Source organism: Cupressus sempervirens, chromosome 5 (assembly GCF_028749045.1).
Source record: "Cupressus sempervirens isolate cs-2001-9-10 chromosome 5, ASM2874904v1, whole genome shotgun sequence".
Classification (NCBI taxonomy): domain Eukaryota; kingdom Viridiplantae; phylum Streptophyta; class Pinopsida; order Cupressales; family Cupressaceae; genus Cupressus; species Cupressus sempervirens.
The window spans coordinates 227,090,284-227,114,998 of NC_143122.1; the positions used below are offsets into that span (position 1 = coordinate 227,090,284).

The 24,715-nt window shown below is 34.3% G+C and overlaps 1 protein-coding gene across 1 annotated transcript; it reads left to right on the plus strand.

The window, feature by feature from the left end:
* Positions 1-1,293: 1,293 nt before the first annotated feature.
* LOC149555266 (GDSL esterase/lipase At4g10955-like) lies at positions 1,294-23,234 on the plus strand. The gene is made up of 3 exons (XM_089829295.1): positions 1,294-1,363; positions 2,155-2,323; positions 22,238-23,234. The coding sequence occupies exons 1-3, from the start codon at positions 1,294-1,296 to the stop codon at positions 23,232-23,234; spliced, it is 1,236 nt and encodes a 411-aa protein (XP_089685421.1).
* The last annotated feature ends 1,481 nt before the right edge of the window (positions 23,235-24,715 follow it).

Sequence of the window (24,715 nt, forward strand, 5' to 3'; positions counted from 1 at the left end):
AATACCCACGTGCATTTTGACCAGAGACACGACACCCTTCTCTCTCCAATCAAAATTAGCGGACAAATCATTAACAGGAAAAATCTCTTTCGTAGGGAAGCAATTTATAAAATCATGGGGAACATTCAGCAAACCCGTGTAACGAGATTGAAATTCCTCCTCTGTCTGATCAGAAAACAATGTTATCCCATGGACGGTAGTGGGATCTAACGCCTGGTTCTCCTTTGCCCTCATCAGATTCTTTACCATGCTCGGCTATAAATTTGTCAAGAAAAACCTGAAATTTCAATTATTGTTTTCGTCAATTTGATCAGTCGCCTGAGAAATGAAGTCATCGTGGGCAAGTGCCCAATGAAAGAATAGTGATAAGATTATAAGTAAAGACATGGGTCTGATATTTTGATTCTCCATGGATAGCGAGGGTTAAAGGAAATCTGCAGTTGAAATTTAGCTTCAAAAGTAGAATTTATGGGGTGTTCTGTTTGGAGAATTAGCGACAAAGCCAGATTGAAATATATCCATCATCACAGTGACTCTTGGAAGTTGTTGGAAGTGACAACTTGTATCAAACCGCCTCATTCTTTATAACAAGAGCTTCCTTTCCTGTAGCGCCCTAGAAGTCGGTCCAAATCCTTCATCTCCCTAGTTCACCATGTAAGTAGCAAGTATAAGCACGATATCATAAGATATAAGACACAAGTGTGATAACTATTAGACAATACGTAAATGCTATTAAAATAAAATTGCATTCAAAAGAAGGAAGGTAACTAAATGATAGACTTTCTTTTACAAGAATACATCCCAACGCTCTTAATAAGGTTACTAAGATCATTATACACTCAATAAACCATATTTGAAGACTTTCTTAAGAAACATAAAACTAAACAAAAGAAAATGTAATAAGCTACAAATTTATGAACAATAATAAGAAAGAAATGCACACAAAAGAAAATATACCCTAACTCTTTTAAGAGAAATTCAATCTACAAATCAAACTCAATGTATGCTTTAATAAAATATTGTCATACAATTGCACAACATTAGTTTCCGGAGTCAAACCTGTTAACCACTAGAATTGTTGTTGTACCAAAAGATCGATCGATTGAGAAGCTCTTGCACATCTAACTATTAACTATTCAGAAATGACCAACCTAGTCCACCATGTAACTCACCTCGTATATGCTCTTATATTGTCATAGATTCCTTTATTATATCATAGATGCTCTTACACATCTCAATTTAATATAAAAATGAAGCGAATTTAATAGGAACGAATTTGAAGTTTTGACGAACATGCTGGGCAAAAATTACCAGTTAAGGTTGGCGAGGCGCTTGCTGTTGTTGTGGTCAGACTTCGCAAGAGGTACACAAAAGAAAATAATTTATGATTTGGGTACAAAAGCACATTTAAGGGGGCTTATATAGACGTATAGAATGTCATTAATAGTTTAATTTCCAATACAAAGAACAATCTATTTCTGATTTCGAGGATGAATGACATTTTTTTCTCAATTTTGTAATACAATTATAAGTGGGATCCTTTTGCTATGAGAAGATGTCAGTGGTAGTCGAATAAAGTTTGCTTTATTTCTGGTCAGATCAAATTATGCTGCCATGAGAAGAAGTCATTTGTACTGAAATCCACTTTATTTCTTATCACAACATTTTGTCCAAATCTGTCTTTTCCGTAGCTAAGTGTATTTAATGAATATCTTTGTCATCCTCAATTTTTTTATGGTGTGTAGATGTCTATTAAATCTAACTTTACTTCGCGCTTGCCATAGATGAGGACTTTAGGCGAATCCACTTTAATTTCATTCTTATCAAGATCACCTCACGAATGAGTTCACATGACTGAAGCTGGACTAAAAACATGGTCACAGTCGGAAATAGAAATTATTCATTAAAAAAAACATATAAAGAAACTTTAGGCTGCCAAAGCAGTGCCAGCTGAGAGTGGTGGATCATCATTATCAGGAAAACCCCAACCATTTGTGGGATTGGGGGACGGGCTAGGAAGAGTCTAGCCATCATCAACAGTAGCAATAACTAGAGGATTAGTGGCACCCTCTACATCTTTAACCTCTGGCCACAGAGGAGAAATCGCCAATTCTAAGTGAGGCCACTTCCTAGAATGTGCCCGATGAGTACCAGAAGGAGGAGCCGGGGACCAACCAGAGCCACCATGGGGTGGGGAAGCTAAGCGACGCCTCCATCTGCCATCACCACACTGGGAGAGTAGTGGCAGGAAGCCTGGGAGCGCAGGGTGTGTGAGTGGGGCCCTGAGGAATGGCGCTACAGATGGCAGCGATGAGGCGTCGAGGTATCTGCCAAGGCATCAAGAGGAACTCTGGAAATAGTGCAGGGAGCATGGCCCCAGTGGTTCAACAGCTCCTACAGGTGAGCTACCTCAAGGGCAACTTTGTTAGCTTGCACCTAAATTTGCATAATTACATTGTTACAAATGCATGTCTTATTATACATAGCAATGTTAACATCCAAAAAACTGTGTGTGAAAAGAACAACATTCCCATCTTTCCACAAAGAAAACAAAATTTCCATCCTGAAGGTATGCCAAATCTGGGTAAACTTTCGAAAAATTATGGGGGAATCACCCAGCAAGATCATATGCCAAAAAAAGGGTTTAGGCCTGAATGGCTTGAAAAAATCATGAATCCAGTGCCAATAATTTTGAGCACACTTTCAAAACTAGAAAATATGCAAGAAAGACTCTGGATGTCCACAAAAGGGGCATCTGGGATTAGGAACCCCAATGTGTTTGAGCCGAGGTCCCAGGGGAAGACTTTCGAAGGCCAGGCACCAAGCAAAATGAGTAATCTTAGGTTCAATTATAGCATGCCAAATGGTATCAAAGCATTTTCTCCATTGAGAAAGATAAGATTGCAAATGCCATCTCTGCTTGAGCATGTCCGCCATCGGAAGATGGGGTAAAAGCCATTTGTAGCCCAAATTAGGCTTGTAATTGGAAAATGGAGTGGCAAGATGCCACTTCCAATAATGCCACCAAGGTCAAATAGATTGAATCCCCACTTTGTGAACTAAGTGCACAAGGATGGAAGAGATTAGAAGGTCAAAGGTCTACCAATTTGAATATATAAAGCAGTACTATACTTGCATATCTTCCCAGGTCCTAAAACTCATGGTGACCCTTGAGAAGAGGCCCTTGGGAGTTCTGATGCCACGTTTGAAAAGATGTAGAGCACTAGCACCTTGAGTCTTGGTAAGAGGAGTGCCCTGAATGGCAAATAGAGGAGACCACCAAATGTTCTGCTAGTTCAAGGAGAGGCCATTGCGGATCTCATCTCCAGCCCAATGAAGCAAAGGCTTAATAACTTCCCAGGCCTTCCATATGCTCTTGATGACAAATGAGCCCTGTATGGCCACTAGCTCATGCATGATGAGAAGGGTTTGGAAACCAATCGCCTTCCACGCAAGTTTGTTAACAGGAAAGCTAGAAAAAATGCAGTGTCGAACCAAACTCTTCCAAGCTTCATCTCTAGAAATATCATGAATAATCCATTTTGTACAGAGAGCAAGTCCTTGTTTCTGAGTGGAAAGTAGGCCAAGACCACCAAATTCTTTTGGGAGACAACAAAATTCCCAGGAAACTCTGTAAAATCCATGATGATCAAAACCAGAGGCCCAAAGAAAATCCCTGAGCAATCTTTCTAACTTTAGATATGAAGCTTTGGAGGGAGCCCACCAGGAGGAATAATAAACATGAGTGGTCACCAGAATCTTTGAGAAAATCTAGAATTTCAAGGTTTTTGCTAATCTTGGCCAGCACAACATTCCAAAGTTCTACAAGCGAAGCCTAGAAAGAAAAAGGAATACTAAGAAAGCAGAATATTTCCCCATGCGTAACCCATTTTCACTCAAACTAGTTGAGCCAAGGTGGAGCTAGCAAAAATGACTGGTGGAAGCAGAGTGTTTTATGCCATTGAATGGTAGATCCAGAGGCTTGACAAAAGGTGTCGAGGCAACTTAAAGAATTATTGATATTTTCTTCATCCTCTAAAAGAGTAAGAAATGAATCATTAGCAAAGTGTCCATTGACTAACTAAGAGGATGATTCAGGCAAGGAAATGCCACGAACTAGTCCTGAAGACATAGAATGAGCTAGCAAGTAGCTAAAACCTTCAATAGCAAGGACATAAAGTACTGGAGCTAAGGGAAACTTTTCCTAATTGAATGAAAGAGTCCAAAAGCCTCTGATTGCAAATTATTGATGGCAATGCAAGCATTAGCTTCTCCAAAGAGCATCTCCACTGATTGAAGGAAATTGGGATAAAAACCCAAAGCCTGGAGCATAGCTAAGATGAAGGGCCATTCAATGTGATCATAGGCTTTAGCAAAATCTATCTTTAAAAATATATCCTTCTGATTGGACTTATGAGTCCATTCCATGCCTTCCCAGACAACAATAATGTTGTCAAGAATATACATGGATTTGATGAAGCTAGTTTGTTCAGGTCACACAATTAAAGACAACATGTGCTTGATTTTGAGAGAGAGAGCCTTGGCAATAATCTTATAAGACACATTCAAAAGGGTAATGGGTCTCCAATTGCATATGTCCTTTGGATCACCAGCTTTAGGTATGAATTTGATATTTCCTTTATTTATAATGGCTCCTAAGCTTTTAGAATGATAGGCTTAAAGATAAACTTTGTGTAGATCAAGACCTATATGCTCCCAGAGGTGTTTGTAAAATTCATAGGGAAATGCATAACACCTAGGGGACTCGTCATCATCCATGGAATAGACCACCTCTTTAAGGTCTCAAAGGGAAAGAAGTTGCTCACAAATATCACATTGCTCAACAGCAAGGTGGTTTGGAGTAATAGAGATACACTTTCTAAGAGCTTCCTCCTGAGAAACCAAATTTCCCTACAAAGCAAACACACTCTCATAGTGATGAACTAATGCTTGCAAGATGTTAGGGAGACTGGACAGAACAAAAATTCCTTGTTTGATCTTTTTAATCCCAAGATTGGTATGATAGGCTCGAAGAGCCTGAAAGAACTCCTTCAAGACTTTATCGCCAACCTCCAACCAGTGGAGATAGGCCTTGTTTTGGGCCCCTTGAGCCACATAATTATTAAAAAATTTCTTGTCATGGTGAAGCTTGGCAAGCTGAATTTGTAAATCCACATCAAATGGATTGAGGGTGAGAGCCTCAAAGGCTTTTTTAAGGGCAAGGGTGTTGGCTTCATATGACCATTTTTTGAACATTGTCTACTAAAGCCCATAGATGTGAAAGAACTAAGTAGTTCTGGTAATGGCATCATTCCACCAGTGAATCCATCCCCTTTGAGAATGCAGATGTGGCTCCAAATTTTAGACATGTAGGATGTGTGAGATGGTGGAAGCATGCATCAACATAAATGTGTTGAGGAAGAACTAAGACTTGGCCACCTTCGGGACAACTATTTGCTAAGAAATGACAAAATAAATGGGATAGTGGTTAGATAATGTCACATCTGGTAGGGGAATGATAGGTAAATCTTGATCCTCACAAAAATAGAAAAAAGATTACGTAGTGATCATAGCACGATCGAGACATTTTAAAATGGGGTCAGAGCCAGCTTGAAAGTTGGACCAAGTGTGCCAAACCCCACTATCCTGGCAGCGGTTGGTATTGGGATCAAAAAGGCCCAATTTATTACCCATGTAGTACCAGGCTTCTCTTTTCCTAGCTATCCAATGAAAAGGTATAATTCTATCTTTGTTAGAGGCCACTTCAACCATATTGAAGTCCCCACACATGACCCAAGTAGCTGGAGGCAAATGGTTAGCCAGCTAGGCCCAAATTTGGGATCTTTCCATAGCATCATTGGAAGCATTAACATTAATGACTCCAAAAGAATGATTGTCAATGGAAAGAAAAAGACAAACAATTCTATGTGTGGGGTTAGAACCATGCAAAATAATAGTAGAATGAAGGTAAGGTGACAAGAGAGTAACTACACTACCTCGATCAGCTTCGTACTAAGAGGAAAACATAATGCCATCCTGCCAAATGATGTGGCACACCGAAGAAAGAATGAAACTAGAAATCTTAACTTCTTGCAAATAGACAAAATCTAAATTACCAAGTCTATGATGGGCATCCTGGACATAGTACTTTCTAGGGAGGTCTGTGAGACCTCAAACATTCCATGATAAGAAGTTCATGAAAACTCTTCCATATCATCCTTTTCCTCAAGAGAGGAGTAGCCATTCTACAAGAATGTAGAAACCTGGTTGAAGTTAGACAAAAAATCCTCTAAACTTATAGCCTATCATTTCACCTCTAGTATCTTTACATGTCTAGGAGGACTACAAGAACACCACATCGCTGGTGGTGCTATGGAAGAAGTAGCAAGATGAGTACGAACCCCAGCCAAGGTAGAAGCCCTGGTGGCTACCTGTATCCTTCACATGCCAGTAGGGTTTGAAACTTGTGAAACCCTTGAAATAGGTATTTTGAAAGTCGCTTGTGTCCCTACAATTTCTAGAGTTGACACTCCTATGGGGATAGGAGGAATCATGGTGACTGCTGCATAGGATTGCTTAAGGGGCAAGGGATTCGAGGTAGCCTTGCCCTTGTGCCCAATAGTAAACCATTCTTCTTTTATCCCTTCAACCTATTTGATAGGCGCTTCTTTAGGCATGGGCTTGACCCTAGGCATCACCAAAGGGAAATCCCTGATCTTGTGTTCTATGGACTGGCACCTATAACAGGTGTTGGGGAGGTTCAAGTAAAGCACCTTCTAGGAGAAGGTTTAAGCCCCAATCTAGATTTCCATAGAATCCTTAAGATCCTTGGAAAGATCAACCTCAATGCAAACATGTCACTATGGGTGAGCATTAAAAAAAATTTTAGGCTCCTTAGTGACAACTTTTCCAATGGCTTTGGCAATGGACTCAATGAAAGGCCAGCATGGTAGGGGTAAATCTAGGAACTTGACCCACACAGGAACCCTAAGCTTTTTATCATCTGAAACTATGAAGTCTTGTGACCATTTTTGAAAAACAAGCAGAGAAAAATGCACAGACTGAGGTCTGTTGTTAAAGACCACATTTACTTGTGATAGGTTAGTTAAATAAATAAAAAATGTTTGGTAAGGTTTCGCATAGCATCAAGGCAGACTCCATGAGGAGTCCAACACTTGTTAACCCATTCTTAGAGCATAGCTTCAGGAGGAGTCCAACCCACAAAAAAAATCAAAGTATGTTGTTCTAACCAGTCACATGTAGCATCAAATTATTGCAAAGGAAGGATAATGTCAGGATTACCTCATGAAAAAACTTTGGGACAAACTTGCACAGGTGTTTATTCTATGGTGGTGCCATGGTAGTCTGAAGCGGTAGCGTGAACACCAAAAACAACTAGTTCACCACTGGTTGGAGCCATTATATCCTAGCCTAAAAGCTCTTGTAGTAAATGTGGTGTGACAAGTGGTGGTTACATAAAGAAAGCTCAAACGAAGAGCCGTACACGAAAAAATTGAAAGTTTGCATGAAGCAAGAAACAACTGGTATATATTCTTTCATTACCAAGTGTTGCATGGTAGCTATAAAGCTTCAAAATAGTAAAAGTAGCTATAAAGCTATAAGTTCTTATAGGGTCTATCAAGCCCTAGTTTGTAGATTTAATAGGTTTCATGAACAAGGTAATTGGAACTTGGGGTAGGTGGTTTCAGTTCAATTCCAAGTACTTACATTGATCTTAGTACTTTGATATAATTTACTTCCTGCTCACCTCTTTCTTTAATATTTGTATCATATTTTTAAAATGAATAACATCTTTAGAGAGAGACTCATGTGTCATCAATGCGGAAAAAGAACTTCATTCCTAATTTTTTTTTGTGTTTCTTTTTGTGTTTACTGGGTGTATAGTAGGAAAGAAGAAAAACCAAGCTCTCTAATTTCAAACTAGAAAACTATATCCAAAATCATAATTATTTCATTCTACATATTCCTATTTTATTTTTACAAGCTTGCATATTTACAATACATATTTGAGAATATGGAGCTTCCCAATTAAAAAAATTTGGAATAGAATTCCTTGTATTGCAAAATTATTAATTATCTTTTTTTTTTCAAATTCTCAATAAGATAAAAACTCTTCTATAGAAGGATTTTCTCAAAATCTAGTTCAAATAAGAATTTTTATACAGCACAAGAATCCAAATACCAAACATCATTCACATTATTTTCAGCTTTGTCATAACACAAAAATATTTTTTTTTGAAGAAGGATCTTCATCTTGTTGAGTATAATTAGCATTATGATTAACTGATTTCAATCTACATTCTTTCTCAAAATGTCCCTACCTATTGCAATGATAGCATTAGATGTTCCTTTTATCAAATTTACCTCTGCCTCTACCTCTTTCTACTTCCTCTTCCTCTTGAATAATTCTGATTTTGACCCCTTCCTAAGCCTTTGTTTTTGTTGTTTTTATTGCTTCTACTAGCACCATCATTCTTTGAAATTTTTATTTGGGAAGAAAAAGACTTCTCATAAATGCTAGTAGAAGTATCCCTCAATCTATCCTCATGTGACATGATATATCTAACTAGCCAATCATACTCTAGGGTGGCTAAATATTTTCTTTCTTCAATAATAATTGTTACAGTATTCCATCTTGGGGTTAGAGATATCAATACCTTCTATATCACATGATCTAGGCTCATACATTCATCCATAGTGGTCATTTTATGAACCACATCCTTGACTCTTACATCTTTATATCAAGAGTCGTCTGAATATGAAATAGAGCCATTGTATTTTTATTTTTAGCTTCCTTCTTTAATCTACTCTCATTAGCTTGGAGATTATTCCAATTCTTAGCCTCATAGACAAATTCAATGATCTCCCAAAATTCTTTAGCAATAAAAAATTATTTCATCTTGATTGATCAATATTGGTAATCATCTCTATCAAATTATGGGATTTGTAAATTGTTTTCCCTAATGACGTCTTCCAAACACCTTTAGCTCTGATACCAAATGTAGAAACTAAAATACAAGGGCAAAACCATATATAGAAGAAAAATAGAACTTTTAACACGGGACACAATTATGTTACAACAAAGATCGAATTCCTTGTTATTCCATATCAAAAATGTATTGCTAAGTTCCATTTTTTATGATGTCTAAAACCTTTTGTGGACTCCTCCATACTAACAAATTTATTTATTAACTAGTTACCTAACTACTAATAAACTTCTTAAAAATTATAATGTAAAGACATTAAGACTTTGAATCTATAGTGAGAAAGCTTGGAGTGAATTGTATGTAACAATAGTTAACAATACAATCTAAATTATTATGCAGCTACAAAACAATGGAGAACTTCTTGTATTCATGTTGTAATGCAAATGTAAATAATCATCTCCAATTTAATCAACCACTGACTCAAACATTGATTGTGGAACTAGAGTTGGAGATTTAACATCTAGTTGTGGCATCAATCTTCACACTCCCCCTTAATGTCAAGAATCACAATTTGATCTCAAGGACTCAATCAAACCCATGTACCTCATAGCACAACTCTTCTTTACTAGAGTCTAATAGACTCACATGGTACTTCTAGTGGACTTCAAGCATCCCTTTATCAATTTCTCTCTTTCATGAGAGATTACTCAGTTCAGTATTGGGGAAGCTACGAAAGAAAGTGAAGAAAGAGAATGAAATTTTGATTTGTGTGAAAGACATCTCCATTAAGAAGTTAAGAAAATATGTTTATGAGAAAATTTGTGAAAATGATAATCTTGAGAAATAATTGGAGAATGTTAAAGAGAATGCTGATTTTGGTAATTAAATATAATATTTGGAAATAGATCATGAGATCTTGAAGTCAAAGATATCAATTTGTGATATTTCATGTAGCATATAAGATTTGGTTTGTTCTCATATCTCATCAAGTAAAGATGATGGTAAGCATACATGTGAAGGTATGGATGTAAATTATTATGCTTATAACAAAGGATATTTTAAGAATAATATTGGTTTGAATGTTATGCAAAAAATGGGTTTTAGAGGAAGCAGATTAGCAAAGCATGGGTAAGGCATGAAGGAGCCCATCCAACCTATTTGGAGGCCAAAATTTGAAGGCTTGGAGTTTGGAAAAAGAGAGAGAGATTTGATGTTGCTAGTTCTACCAGTTCAAACATATCAATTAAGAGTAAGGAATGTGGATCATGTTCTCATTGTCACAGGGAAGGACATCTTGTAGATAAATGTTGGGATTTTCACCCTTGTCAAATTTATGGGTTGAAGAGTCACAATGAAAAGACATTTTGGAATAAAGATTTCAATCAACAATCTATGAAAGGTTGTATGCAAGTGGATTATGGATGGATATATGGGTCCCATTGGAAAAAAGGTGACAAAGATGTTGACAAAAATTCTACAAACCTAGAAGTTTGCATGTGAAAAATAATAGTGGTGGATCAAGATTCTTATGTTTGAATAAAGTAGTTGATGACTACTAGTTCTAATTGGCATGTAGAACTTCCATATGTCTTCTCTATAGTAGAGAAAGGAGGGGAAGACCGAACCTTGTAATCTCTCATGAAAGAGAGAAATTTATAATATATGGTCCCAGCTAGTTTGACTCAAATTACTCTTCTGATCACCTACTTGGGATTCCCTTGAAATCTACTTTTGATAAGATGTTGGATGATCGAATGTTGCTAGTTGACGTTCATCCAATAGTTCCAATTCTTGTAGCCAAAATAGTCTATTGTGATCATCAGTGATGAGGCCCTTTAGAGAGACTTGTAGAGTAGGAATCTCGACCTCAATTGGAAGCACAATATCTACTCCATATACCAAAGAAAAGGGGGTTTCCCTAGTTGGTTTTCTAATGATAAGTAGGAGATAATTTCCATAGCAAGTCAAATTGTGATATTGTTATTAGGATTTAATTATTTGATTTTGAATCAAACTCATTGACCCATGTTTCATGAGATAATGTTGGTTTTGTATGCCCAAAGAGGTTGATTAATCTAAAGGAGTCAGTCCCTTCTTGATTTGTTGACTGTTTAATGTGGGATTTTCAACAAGTTTTTGTTTGATTCTTCTGCTTTTCTATTACCTTAAGTATCGTAAATAGATGACCAATTTTTTTTTATCTTGAATTTTGCACACAGTTTTTTGAGATTTTATTCTTGAATTTTCCCCCATTACCTGTGACAATGGATGAAGGGATACCATACCTATAAATTATATTGTTGAAGATGAACATAGCTACTTGTTTACCAGTGGTTTCTGTGAGAGATTCTGCCTCTACCCACTTTGTGAAGTATTCTATTATACAATGATGATAAAATTATGTCCATTAGAAGACAACAATTATATATGTCCAATCAAGTCAAAGGCCCATCGTTGAAATGACCTTGAAGAGTGATGAAGGGTATAAGCCTTGTAGTAGGAGCATGGATAAGATTCCCATGTAGCTGCCACTATTTGCATGACTTAGCAAATTAAATAGCATCTTTCTCCATTTTGTGCCAATAGTAAACCACTCTTAGTAGTTTCTAATCTAGTGTCTTACCTCTAGAGTGTGATCCACAAATACCTTCATGTACATCTACTAATGTGCATTCAGACTTTGTGTTCTAAACACCTAAGTTATGTATTGTCCAGTCCTCATTTGTATAAATCATCAGCTACAACTATGTACTATGAAACATTATGAATAAGGTTATATCTCCCATTTTGAGTTAGATTTTCATGAATGGTTTGGTCTCAAAGATAATAATATATATGATGGTAGAAAGATGTTTTGAATGTCCTACAACATAATAGATTTAATCCAGGAGTCAAGAGAATCATAGGAAGGGTAGTGTAACTCTTCTACTAAGAACTAACAATGTAAAATATATTTGGGTATTTCTAATATTGAAGCAAGTTTCACCATGACATCCAAAAATTTATTCTCTATCCTTTGAATTTGTTGAAAGACTATACAAGGGAAGTAATTCTTGAGATTATCTACCATTCTTTTATATGACAATAGTTTCTCATATTTTCTTTGACATATATAATTTCCTTGATTGATTATGAGTTGAGAGTCTCCATATACATGTATTTCATCTACCCTCCATTCAATAGCCATTTTCATACCATTAAGAAATGCTAAATATATGACAATATTTTTTGTAAATGGGAATAATATCTTATATGTCTTTGGAAGAGAAAAAATGTGTGGTGTGATAAATAAAGTGAAAACACCTGATCCTTGTTGAGTAAATGAACCATCAAAGTACATTTTCCATGTCTGTTGTGTCACATGCATGATGGATTAATTAGGAAACTCTATGTTCAATGGTTGATTATCCTTTAATGGAGCTTCTTCTAATTGATCAAAAATTACCTTCTCTTTTATATAATTTCAATCAAAACATTCAATGTCAAACTCACTTACTATCATGATCCATCTAGCTAGCCATATAGTTAGCACCGCTTTGTTCAGTAGATACTTTATTGGATCAATCTTTGTAAGTAGTTTGATATAATGTGCTATCATGTAGTGTATCAATTTTTGAGAAGGAAAGACCATTGCCAAACAAGTCTTTTCAATTATAGTATATTTCAACTCATATGAAACCAATTTTCTCTTGATCTAGTATGTGGTCATTTCTTTCTTTTTTCATCTTCTTATACTAGGAGTGCCCCCAATGATGAAAAAGTAATTGATATGTATAGAATCAATGGGTTTTCTTTAATTAGAGGCATTAAAATTGTTGGATTTGTCAAATATTATTTTAGGTAATTCAAGCTCTTTTTACCCTCATCATTCCATTTGTGTTCAACCCCTTTATGTAGAGTTTTTGTAAATGGTCATTCCTTGTTTTTCAACTATGCAATGAATTGCCTAATTGAGTTTAGTATCCCTTGAAATCCTCTCATTTAACTAATATTATGAGGTGGTTGCATGCCCATGATTTCTTGTACCTTCTTGGGATCAACCTTGATTCCTTTTGTTAATACAATGTAGCCTAGTAGCTTTCCAAATGTAACCCCAAATGCACATTTCTTGGGATTAAGCCTTAGTTTAATTTTTTCCATTTTTTCTAAGATCAGACATAGATCTATCAGATTTGTGCTTCTTTCCATTGATTTTTATAAAGTATCATCCACATAGTCTTCCATTGTTATGTGCATCATATCATGGAATATAGTAGTCATCGCACACTGATATGTCACTTAGGCATTCTTGAGACCAAATGGCATGATGTTCAAGAAAAATGTTCTCCATACACATGTCAAAGTCATCTTCTTCTAATTTTTAGTTGTGATCTTGATCTGATTATAGCCCAAGAATCCATCCATTAGTGTGTGTGTCTCATATCTAGCTACCATGTCCACTATCATGTCTAAATTTTGAAGTGAAAAGTTATCCTTTAGACAATCCTTGTTTATATCTCTAAAATCTATGCATACCCCAATGATTTTTTGGCCTTAGAGATATGCACAATGTTGGATATCCACTATGCATAGTCAATAGCCCTTATGAGTCGTACCTTTAGTAGTTTTTCTAGTCCAGCTTTAATTAGTAATGCCACATGAGGATGCATCTTCCACAACTTTTGTTTAATAGGTTGTATACCAAGTGCAATAGATAGATGATGCATGATTAAATTAGGGCGGTGACCTGACATATTAGAATTTGTCCATGCAAAATTAGTTTTCTTTTCCTAGAAGAATACTATGAATTTTTTCTTCTCTTCTTCTAATAAGGATTGAGCTAGATGAATAATCTATGGATTCTCATCTATTCCCAAATTTACTGGCAATGTTGGCTCTATTAGTATTGAATACCTCTCTTGGAAGTGACTAGGAGAATGTCAAATACCTCATATTTAGGTGCCTCAATGAGGTTTTAACCTTTAGATACATCCTTTCTCTTTACTATTTTTGGTTCTCACACTACCACAATGTGGTTTTTTTACCCTATTATTTTTCCTTTTGATATTTTTTCTAAGGTATTTGATATCTGCCTCTTTCATGTTTATGCTAGAGTCACTAGTTAAATATGTCATAGTTTCAATGAATTTAAGCTAATAGGCTAGAGAATATTCATTTTGGAACATTGAGACTTCAATGGTTGTTATATTGGAGTTCCATTCAATAAGCTTGGTATGTGTGATGGGAAGAGAATTGGCAAATTCAATTGCGTTCACAATGAGTTTCTAGAAAGCAACAATTAACAAGTTGAGTCCTAAAGCAATCACATCCATAGGTGTCTCAAAATCACTATAATTCCTTATGCTATTAGTAGTAGACACATTAACACAAGTAGAACCTAACTTGCTAGACCTAAAACCAAACCATTGTCCTACCTCAAGATTGTTTTTATAGGTGTGAACCTTAGCTATTTCCTTATCAAAGGTAGCAACATGTAAGTGTGAATCATACTCATATTCATGAGAATCAGTAGTGTAGGGTGGGATATTAAAATATTCTCCTACAGTCATTGGTACTCAGTCATCACTTTCATCATCCTCTTGATTCTTTTCAACTCCTTCCATGGGTTGATTATGACTAGGTATTTTTTCCTTAAATTGGACATAAAATTGAGGAGGCATGTATAACTTTCCCTTATACCCAAGATCATTTGTTTGTATTGAACACAATCTTTCATAGGTCAACTTAGTTACTGATGATGTTCCATCGATATCGCTATTTCTTTCAGCATTGTTCACTTGTGTAATTCACTGAACATTGTCATGGAGCATGTTAGATACATCAGGTGGGATAGTGTAAGGAAATGTGTCTTCCTCACCTAACCTCTCTCTCATTTCATCTGGGTCTGACTTAAACTTCTTCTTTCCCAAGTGAAATGATGTCTTTTTAAAGCCTAGACAAGTAGTATCATTAGGTCTTTTAAAATTTTCCTCAATGGGATCTGTCAAGCCCTTGTTATTTTTACCAACATGACCTTCTCCTTTGTATCACATTCTTGTCAAATTTATTGTATCCCCTACCATATTTTTTTGACAACATGTCATACAAAGCTACATCTTTGTCATCATTTTCTTCCTTATATAACTAAGCAAAAATAACTAGTTGTTCATATTCACCTTCTAGTGGTACTGTTTCTTTTATGAAGGTACCATCATGGATATTTTAAGCTTTTTACTTTGCAGGTTTGATAATTTCCAAAGGCTTTCCATAATTTCGAGGGGATATAGGTAGAAATGTTAGAGACAACACTACCAGTGAATAATTCCCCATTTCAATATCCTTCACTTTCAGAGACTTTTCCATATCTTTCAACTTAGCCTCATAATTTCTAGTATGTTCCCTATTGTGTGGAACTAAAGTGTCATCACATTGTTATAGTGTATTGCATTCTATACTTGAGTAAGCAGGTATAGATGCCTCTACTCCATTGTGACGAAACTTTATCCATTGATGATATGTTGAACTTACAATTTGTATTTCATGTATCCAAGGACATTCCAACAAGATTTGTAGGAAAATGGTGTATCTATCACTTGACAAGTTATATCATTTTCTTATGGTTCCACTCTAATTGAAACTACTACAAGTCCTTTCAAGGTCCTCTCTTGTTCATCATAGGCTTCAATAGTTATTTTTCTTCGAGGATCTATAGCATGTTTAGAGAAGCCAAGTTGTCAAACTAGATTGTAGGAATAGATGTTAAGACCTTCTCCTCCATCAATTAGCACATGCTTGATGTGAGACTTGTGGATCATAACTTAAATTTGCAAGGCTTGATTATGTGGGTGACTCAACAAGTTATCATCTTCTTCAGAGAAGGAAAGTTAATGTAGTGAATTAAGTGTCTCCCTCTTCTATTCTTTAGGCACATTTTCTTCTATGAGGGTATTATCCAATATCTCCCTCTCTTTTGAAGAGATTTTTAGTAGTTTAAGGTTAGTAAAAGAGGTTCTACACTTGGTCCTATTTTTATTTTCATCTTCTATTGACCCTATTCCTCAATATTTTTTGCACTTGGTGGCTCTATCTCTTTAATTCTCTCTGTTAGAGGTCTTGAGACTAGTGTTGTTTCTTCACCTATACTAGATTTCTCTATTTTAATGTTTTACACATTGGTTTGACCCTTTGTGGTCTTATATGTGTTATTTGGCTCTTCATCTCTCTTCTCTTCAACCATCCATCCACTTTGTTCCTTGACATCTATAATTCATGTCTTTTATTGCATTTTTTGTAATTATGCATTGAAGTCAATAGTAACAATAGGTATTTCAAGTATTGATACAAATACCTATTGATCTACACCTTTCTCTCCAATCCTTGGATATTCCATGATTTGAACAATTACTAGATTCAAAGTATCTATCAAAGTGTCTTTGTTGGATTTGGGAGCTTTATGCTCTTGTTTTGTCTCAGTAGATGCTATATTTTTTTGGCTTAGTTCACACTAGAGTCACATTGGTCAATGTATTGTCAATGGTTTCATCCTCAATGTTGATTGTCTCTGTCTATTTTTCCTTGTCTTGAGCCATTTTTTTCACTGTCTCTAGTAACTGTTTTGCATCATTATATAGATGCTCTATATTATCTAGTTCTACTTGATCATCTTACTTTTCCTCTTCTACTATTGGTGGTATTCATTCAAATGTCTTCTTTCACACAATTTTTCTTTTTTGTACTAGCTCATCAATTGTACTCCTTAAACTTTTATAAGCCTTAATCTTGGGCACAAATTTCTTTGCAAAATGTCTTAACACTATAGACATATGAGTCTTTCCTAAGTCGGGCATTATCTTAGGTAAATTTGTTTCCATTATTTTTCTTTCACTAGAAAATTCCCATGTCCACTTTGCATCCATTTTATTAAATAATTCATTTGACAATTCTTTACCTAACTCAATGGGAGAATACTTAAAGTTTACCATCATATCCAAAAATGCTCGTTCAAATTTTTCTTTATCACCTCTCTCTTTCATCATCCTCTTGTTCATCATGATTGACAATGAGTTTTCTCCTCCTCCTCTTCCTTTGACCTTTCTCAATCTCCTTAGCCTCTAATTTTCACTTCTTGGGAGACTTTCCCTTTGATATCCTAGTTATCTTTACTATTCCTTTCTTTGGCTCAACTATAGGGGTGGCTACCTTTCATCCTTGTCTAGTTAATCTTCTTTTAAGCATAGAAGTATGTGGTCTAACCACTTTCTTTAGAATCTTCTTGACCTTAGGATTAAAAATCACAATCTTCTTGTCTTTTAATTGCCTAAGGCTTGCCAACCCCTAGCTCTTTCCCTCTGGATTCATCTTCTTCATTATCTCCTTAATCACTTTCCTGAACTTCCCCTTTACCTTTAGTGATTTACAGGGGTGTCTCTCCAAGTTTTCCCTCTACATATTGAATCATTCTCTTTCTTTTTCTTATCCATATTAGGGACCTTTTTCTACATCATTGTCTTTATCTTTGTACTTTTTAATGTGCCAAATGGCTTGACATTCTTGTCAATCTCCTATCATAGTAATGTTGTTGCTACTACAAACATTTCATCAACATTAACTTCATAATGTATTGGCCTCAATCATGCAACCCTCAGTATGACTACTTGGGCATAGGGGTAGTGAGTGTCTACAATAAAGCATATATTGTTATAATATATATCAACAACCGACTTAGGAATTCTCATCCTATTCTTCATTTTTATTTTAAACTCATCAAAATAACCATTCAAAATTGTTTCAAATTTTTTACCTAATTGCTCAATGTAACCATTGATTTTCTCAATTATTGGCATGTTCTTATCCCATACTACTTCTCCAATGGTAGGAAACAAATTTTGTAAATAAAAGAATATGCACAGTATAAGTGATCCAAAGTTACACAATGTATTCTTTTCCTTTCTGATGACTCCTAGATTCTTTTCTAGCTAGATCAACTATAACTTGGCCTAGACATATAAAATGCTGAAATTATTGATTCAAATACATTTGAGAACATACAAAATTAATACTGAAAAATGATATTGAATTGTTGGAATGATATGAATATTGATATGAATTATACTGAATCAATTACATTGATGTCTGGGCATCTTTATATAGTTTTATTTTCCCTTACAACAACTACTTCCTGGAATAACTTCCCAACAACTATATATTGAATTGATTGTATTTATCTAATCTAAACACAAAAACTAACCTAATTAATGTAATAAACCTAACATTCCCCCCTTATTACATTAATTCAACAATCATTCTTGCTAACCTAATTAATGTAATAAGTCCAACATTCCTAACCTAATTAATGTAATAAGTCCAAAATTCCCCCCCTTATTACATTAATCTAACAAAATTGAAAAGCCTTTACCAAGATGATAAACTTTGATGAAGCTCCTTCACCAATCTTTGAAAGTAATCTGCAACTTCAGATTGCAAAGCCTAATCCTGAAGTTGAGCTCCTTCACCAATCTTTCTCTGCAACTTCAGATTTCAAATCCTAATCCTAAAGTTGCCCTCATATCCAAACTTCAGATTGCAAATACTAAAGTTGGCCTCATAAAAACATTATTTCTACCTCTTTTACACAACGAGACATAGTTCCTCCACATTTTCACATCTCCATGGAGTGTGCTTGATGCCTCCTTTGGTGCTACACATGAAACACCTTTCCTCTGAAAGTCCACATCTCCTTCAAGTGTGTCTAACGCCTCCTCAAGTGTTGTAGAAATAATCACCACTAATATGTTTGGATGTCTTTCCTTCAAAATTCAACATCTCCTCCAAGTATCTCAAATGCCATTCTTGAAATCCTGCCCCTCCCCTTACTCAGTAGAAGGACAATCACATAGCCAGGCCCCCTCTTTTCTTCAGGGACACAAATCTATTAATTCCTCTCTTATCTTCAAGGAGGAATTGGCCAAGCCCCAACTTTACAGGGACACAAATAGTGGCTTCTCATGCAGTAATCATCTCTAAGCAAGAAGCTAGCTTGAGATTATAGAAATCCTCCAACCTCCTATTGTTTTAGACTCTGATCATCCAAAATCCATCAAAGGTACTCTTCTCCCCATTGATTAACCTGCTCTGATACCACTATAACAGGCCTAGAGAATGTGAAACTGAAAATATAAAATGAAGGAGCAAACATATAAAATGTTGAAATTATTGATTTAGATACATTTGGAAACATACAAAATTAATACTGAAAAATGATATTGAATTCTTGGAATGATATGAATTATACTGAATCAATTACATTGATATCTTGGCAAAAAAAAAAAAAAACTGTAACAGGCCTAGAGAATGTGAAACTGAAAATATAAAATGAAGGAGCAAACATATAAAATGCTGAAATTATTGATTCAGATACATTCGGAAACATACAAAATTAATACTTAAAAATGATATTGAATTATTGGAATGATATGAATATTGATATGAATTATACTTAATCAATTACATTGATGTCTGGGCATCTTTATATAGTTTTATTTTCCCTTACAACAATTGCTTATGGGAATAACTTCCCAACAACTATATATTGAACTGATTTTATTTATCTAATCTAAACACAAAAACTAACCTAATTAATGTAATAAACCTGACATTACAAACAACCAAACCAAAGTGATTTCTCTCTACTCACTCATATTGGCTTAAAAACAATGTTAAATTTTAAATTAAGGAGATGCAAAATAAAAAGAACAAGGAAATGCAGAAGCGGAGGATGAGTGGAACAAGATCTTTGAGATTATTGAAGAAATGAAGAAGAAGATAGATAAAATGGAATATGTGACTACAAATGTCCTAACTAGATGCCAGGTTTTACTTGAAGGTAAAATGAAATGTATGAGCAGAGTGGTAGGTAACTCAAATTAGGGTAAGGAGTTGAAGCTTGTGCTCAACTTGAAGGAATTAGAGAAGGAAGAGGTGGATGTTGGACTTTACAAATATACCCATTTCAATGCCTGGAAGAAGTAGAAGAAAGAGACCCAGATCAACCAGAAAGACATCAAAGAGGTCATATAGAAGTTCAAAAGAATTCAACATGAGCTGAAAAATAAGGTAGATGAACTTCCCTAGCTTCGTGTTCATTTCTATTGTCTCTTTATGATTTTTTTTCTCTACTCAAGCTATTTGATTTTTTGCTATTATTGGTTTTCATGTTGGCTTTTACCAAGTTGTGTTTGTTGTGGCTATGAGAATCTCTTCAATTCACAACACTATTTCATTTTGAAAATTTATTTTTTTCATCTTTCTATGAAAGAATTGAAGTTTTGGGTCCCCTATGAAAAACTTGTTTTACCTGTAATAGAAAGCACAATTTTTCTAATCTACAATGGTTGCTTTTATGTTATATTTAGAAATCAATTTTTTTACCTCATCTAATAAGTTTCAATCATTCTATTCATCATAGGACATTCCATTCACTTAGAGCCATAATATTCTTTTCTTATATGCCAATGTTTTTTATGCATTCTCTATGTCTTTATTTTTATATTATAAATGAACTAAAATATACAATAGACATACTATGCCAATTTTATAAAAAAATAAATTATTTTAATATTTAGGGGAGGGGCTTTATACTCATTCATTTATGGGAATGTAATTTTAAAAAAAAAAAAATTCAGAAAATATATATTATTGTTATTGATGTATGGATTAATATAAAGTTGATTTGGTTGTGCTTCTTTGTTTTATTGAAGTCGACTATGCTTTATTTTAGAGCTTATCATATTAGATTTCATGTAATTAAAATATATCTAGTGATGACTATTTCCTTTAATTTCGAAGCATGAGTACTTACTTTTCATGATAATAAATTGTAATGCAAATATAAATCTATGAACATTATAATAATCTATAGTTATGTTATAGTATTTTAAAGATTTAAAAATTAAAAAGAAAAGATATATATTCATAACAAGCTATAGAATGAATAGATATGTATTCATCTACATTAGGAAACATAATGCAAAGGCATGGGCTTTAGGAGGCGATATCATCAATTTTGTTTCAAAATTGTTATCAACGTGTATTTTAGTATGCCCTTCATGTAAGTTCTAATAGAAGATATTATTTTGTTACAAAAAAAGTTATTATTCATAAATATAGACATGTCTCTTAAAACAAATACATATTAAATATTTAAAAATATATATAACATAAAGATTTAAAAAATATAACATGTGTGCAGTTTCATATTCCTTTTGGCTAATCATAAGGGCTCTAGTTTAGTTAGACATTGATAAAGGATCTCAAAGACCTTTATTTGTACCTTAGTGTGGGTAGAGTGATTCATTCTGAATGACAATAATTTTGGACAAAAGTTTGATAAATTTTAGGAATCACCATAATTATGGTAAATTATATATTTACAACCTTTGAAAATTATGAAAGATCTTAATTGATATTGTGACATAATTTTATTTTAAAATATTATGACTAAAAATATCTCATTTTAAATAGGTTGGAAACTTTAATACAAAATCAAACTAAATGAAATTTATCCAAAAAAAAAATTTGAATTATAATTGATGTCATTGTAAGAAGCTTCTACACTTAAAATGTCTTTTGATTCAATAAAAAATAAGCTTTTGACTTTTGATCATATTTACTAAATTTGCTAAAATTTAGGGGAAAATGGTGTAATATGGAGGATGCTCCAAAAGACCATCCCTATAAACTTGTGCAAACCAATCACATTTGAAATAAATGTAATTTTCATTGAAAATACTTGAAAAATGTAAATCAAAACTTTATAAAAATTATTATATTTTTAAAATTAAAAAAATAATGAAATTTGATTTGTGCAAACTAATTCATGATACAAGATCTTTTACTAAAAAATCATTTCTTGAACTTTCTAGTTGAGGGTTTAAGTGGATAATATTGAGGCACTATAATAATAATAACTTGTAGGGATAGACATATTTCTTTGTGATTTTGTTTCTTACATATATTTCTTTTAGTTTTTCAATTTATAACTCGAATTAGGTTGAGAAATGTTGTGTATGATTTGTTGGTTGCTTAAACATAACATAATAATAAGACTTGATTTCTAGACTAAAAGTGTTAAATAATGAAAGTTGACCACCTTTAAATATTTAAAGAGAATTAAGTCAATTATGATTATTTAATACATTTAACATTTTTCAATCTTAAATTTTGATTGATATGTGATTTTTAAGAATGGCCAAATTTATGATACCTAACATCTGTATGTAAATAAATGGGTGTTTGTAATGGGTAAATGGCAGGAAGGATCCCAACGACAAGAGACGCATAGCTGCTTCCCTTGTAAATGTTGTATACCAACTTGAAAAGGGAAGGGAAACGGAAGAAATGGTAAAGGAATGGTGCAAACTGCTGAAATTCGAGGTTTATGAAACAATAACGGAAACAATAGAAGGCAAAGAGGTATTATTTGGGGCCGTTTTCAAACGAGTCGGAGATGCAGGGGAGTTGGAAATGCCATCGGAAGTTGTTGCCTTCAGGAGCGAATTTCCTCAAGAAATTATTCAGGAAGCTATTGCAGCCGCGTGGAATTCAATGGTTAATGCACGGCAAGGTTCTATTGTAAGGAGAGTGGAAATTGGCTTACAACACTTGCAAAGGAGTATTCAGAGGCATGAAGCTCATAACATCTGGATTGCAGGCCACTCGTTGGGGGCCACCATTGCAATAGCCGTTGCGAGGAATATGAAATTGAATGGACAAGACCGAGATAAAATTGATGCACATCTTTTCAATCCCCCTTTTCTTTACCCAAGACCTCATCAGGTAAATCTCTTCAAGGTGCTTGGAAAAGGTTTAGCAGCGGTGCGTGATATTTTGCATTCACTTGGTTTTGGTGGGCTGAATATTCAGATGATAGATGATGAGAAATTGCGTGGCTTGTACAATGATTTCATCGGGGTTAGCGGTTGGATGCCAAACATATATGTTGAGAAAAATGACCCCATTTGCTGCAATTACATCCGCTATTTTAAGAAGATGGGGGCTATATACAACAATAATATTAAGAACAGGCAACCCCAGCTCTACGAACGCATGAAGTACTACTTCTGTTTTGTAGCAGCTGAAAACATAACACCCAGTCATATGCTTCCCTCTGCTAAGCTCTTTGTCAAAGACTCTCGCAAAGCTTTTGCCACTAAGGAGAATCATTGTCTTCGTCAATGGTTCTTGAGTGGCCTCACACTTGAGGTGCAAGACATCTGTCCTCCGGTTGAAAGCCGCGTAGTTCAAGCTTGAGGGCTAGACATCTATGCTACTTTAAAACTTTTAATATTAGAGTTATCTATCCATATATAGATAATGCTTAATATATTATCTATTATGAATTATAATCTAATCTATTGTTCGTTTGTGCTTGATCTTTTAATTCTTTTCAATTCGATGGTCATGAAAAGTGAATAGTAATGTAATTTGTAGTTTTCTTGAAGTTAGATTGATAATTTGCATTCTACAGATTTATAGGCCAAGGACATGGAACAGGGTGTGTTGAAATGAAACTATCTTTTGGAAGAGTTTTCGAAACCCTAAATATTTGAATGTTCCTAGAGCCATTTTAACAAATTTATTTGTGCATATGACACAACCATTGCGACTTCTAAACCCATATTTTCGTTGAGGAAATCTGTCAGACCCTTCAGGAAATCTCTCTTTTAACATTTCAGAATTTTAGAACATCGGAATTAAGAACGCGTCCCTCTTATTTATTTAATCTTATGCTTCAAAGTAACTTCGCAAATAATAAATCTTTGTATTGAATTGCAATTGTAGCATTCATACTGTTTTATTTCAACTCCTTATCCTGCTCTTCCATGCTAGATGCATTTGTCTTAATTCACGAGAAAAGAAATGTATTCCACTAAAAATCCATGCTAGCATAAAAGTAATATCTTTATTTTGATTGCTATGTGATTTCTAAGAATTCCAAATGTGCAAATTGATTTGGTATATAAAGTATAGAAGCCAAATTTTTCATAGAATCCTCTATGTTGTTCTTTTCTCTAGGAATTTGATAAAAAATTACCAAAATAAAATAGGTCTTTTGTTCATCCACAATTATTTTGTACAACACTAACCCGACATCTTTTGTTTGATAATGATCATTAATTTGATTGAAAACTAATGAGTCCCCATAGACTTGGGCGATGTCTATGATCATTAATTATTGATTGAAAAAAATAATATTAATTCACAACATTTCGATGAATAGTAAGCTTCTCATTATATCGTTTTACATCTTTTGGCTGGGTGAATGAATGCAACCATTATTATAGCATTTATTTTAGGTTGGTAGGTAATATTGTGCGTTATATGCCTCTTGAAGCTATGGTTTATGTAAAAGATAAACTAACTCAAATGTCGCTATACACGCTCCCTAGGAATAAGAACTACTTTCTATCAAAAACATGTCCTTATGTCTTATATAATTCTTAACCATAATAATTACTTTATATCAAAACTATGTCCTTATGTCTTATAGAATTCTTAACCATAAGGGTTATTTATTGAGGCAAATCAACAAAATTATAAAGGTTGATGTCAAGTGACGCTATAATCCTTCTAAAAATAAGTTAAAAAATTAGAGAATCGGGGATCAGATATTATAATCAAAAGATCTCATCAGAGCTATATTTGGATTCTACAACCAATACATCTACGTGACTGCACATATTTAAAGAAATCTGTCAAATGATTTACATGCCTAATTATATTCTTACGGT

What these genes read in the sequence shown, in the direction of transcription:
- LOC149555266 (XM_089829295.1), top strand. Translation starts at nt 1,294, where the DNA reads ATGCTGGGCAAAAATTACCAGTTAAGGTTGGCGAGGCGCTTGCTGTTG. An exon ending in GTGGTCAGACTTCGCAAGAG is followed by an intron (nt 1,364 to 2,154) that starts GTACACAAAAGA and finishes GATGAGTACCAG; the next exon opens with AAGGAGGAGCCGGGGACCAA. An exon ending in GGCAGCGATGAGGCGTCGAG is followed by an intron (nt 2,324 to 22,237) that starts GTATCTGCCAAG and finishes GGTAAATGGCAG; the next exon opens with GAAGGATCCCAACGACAAGA.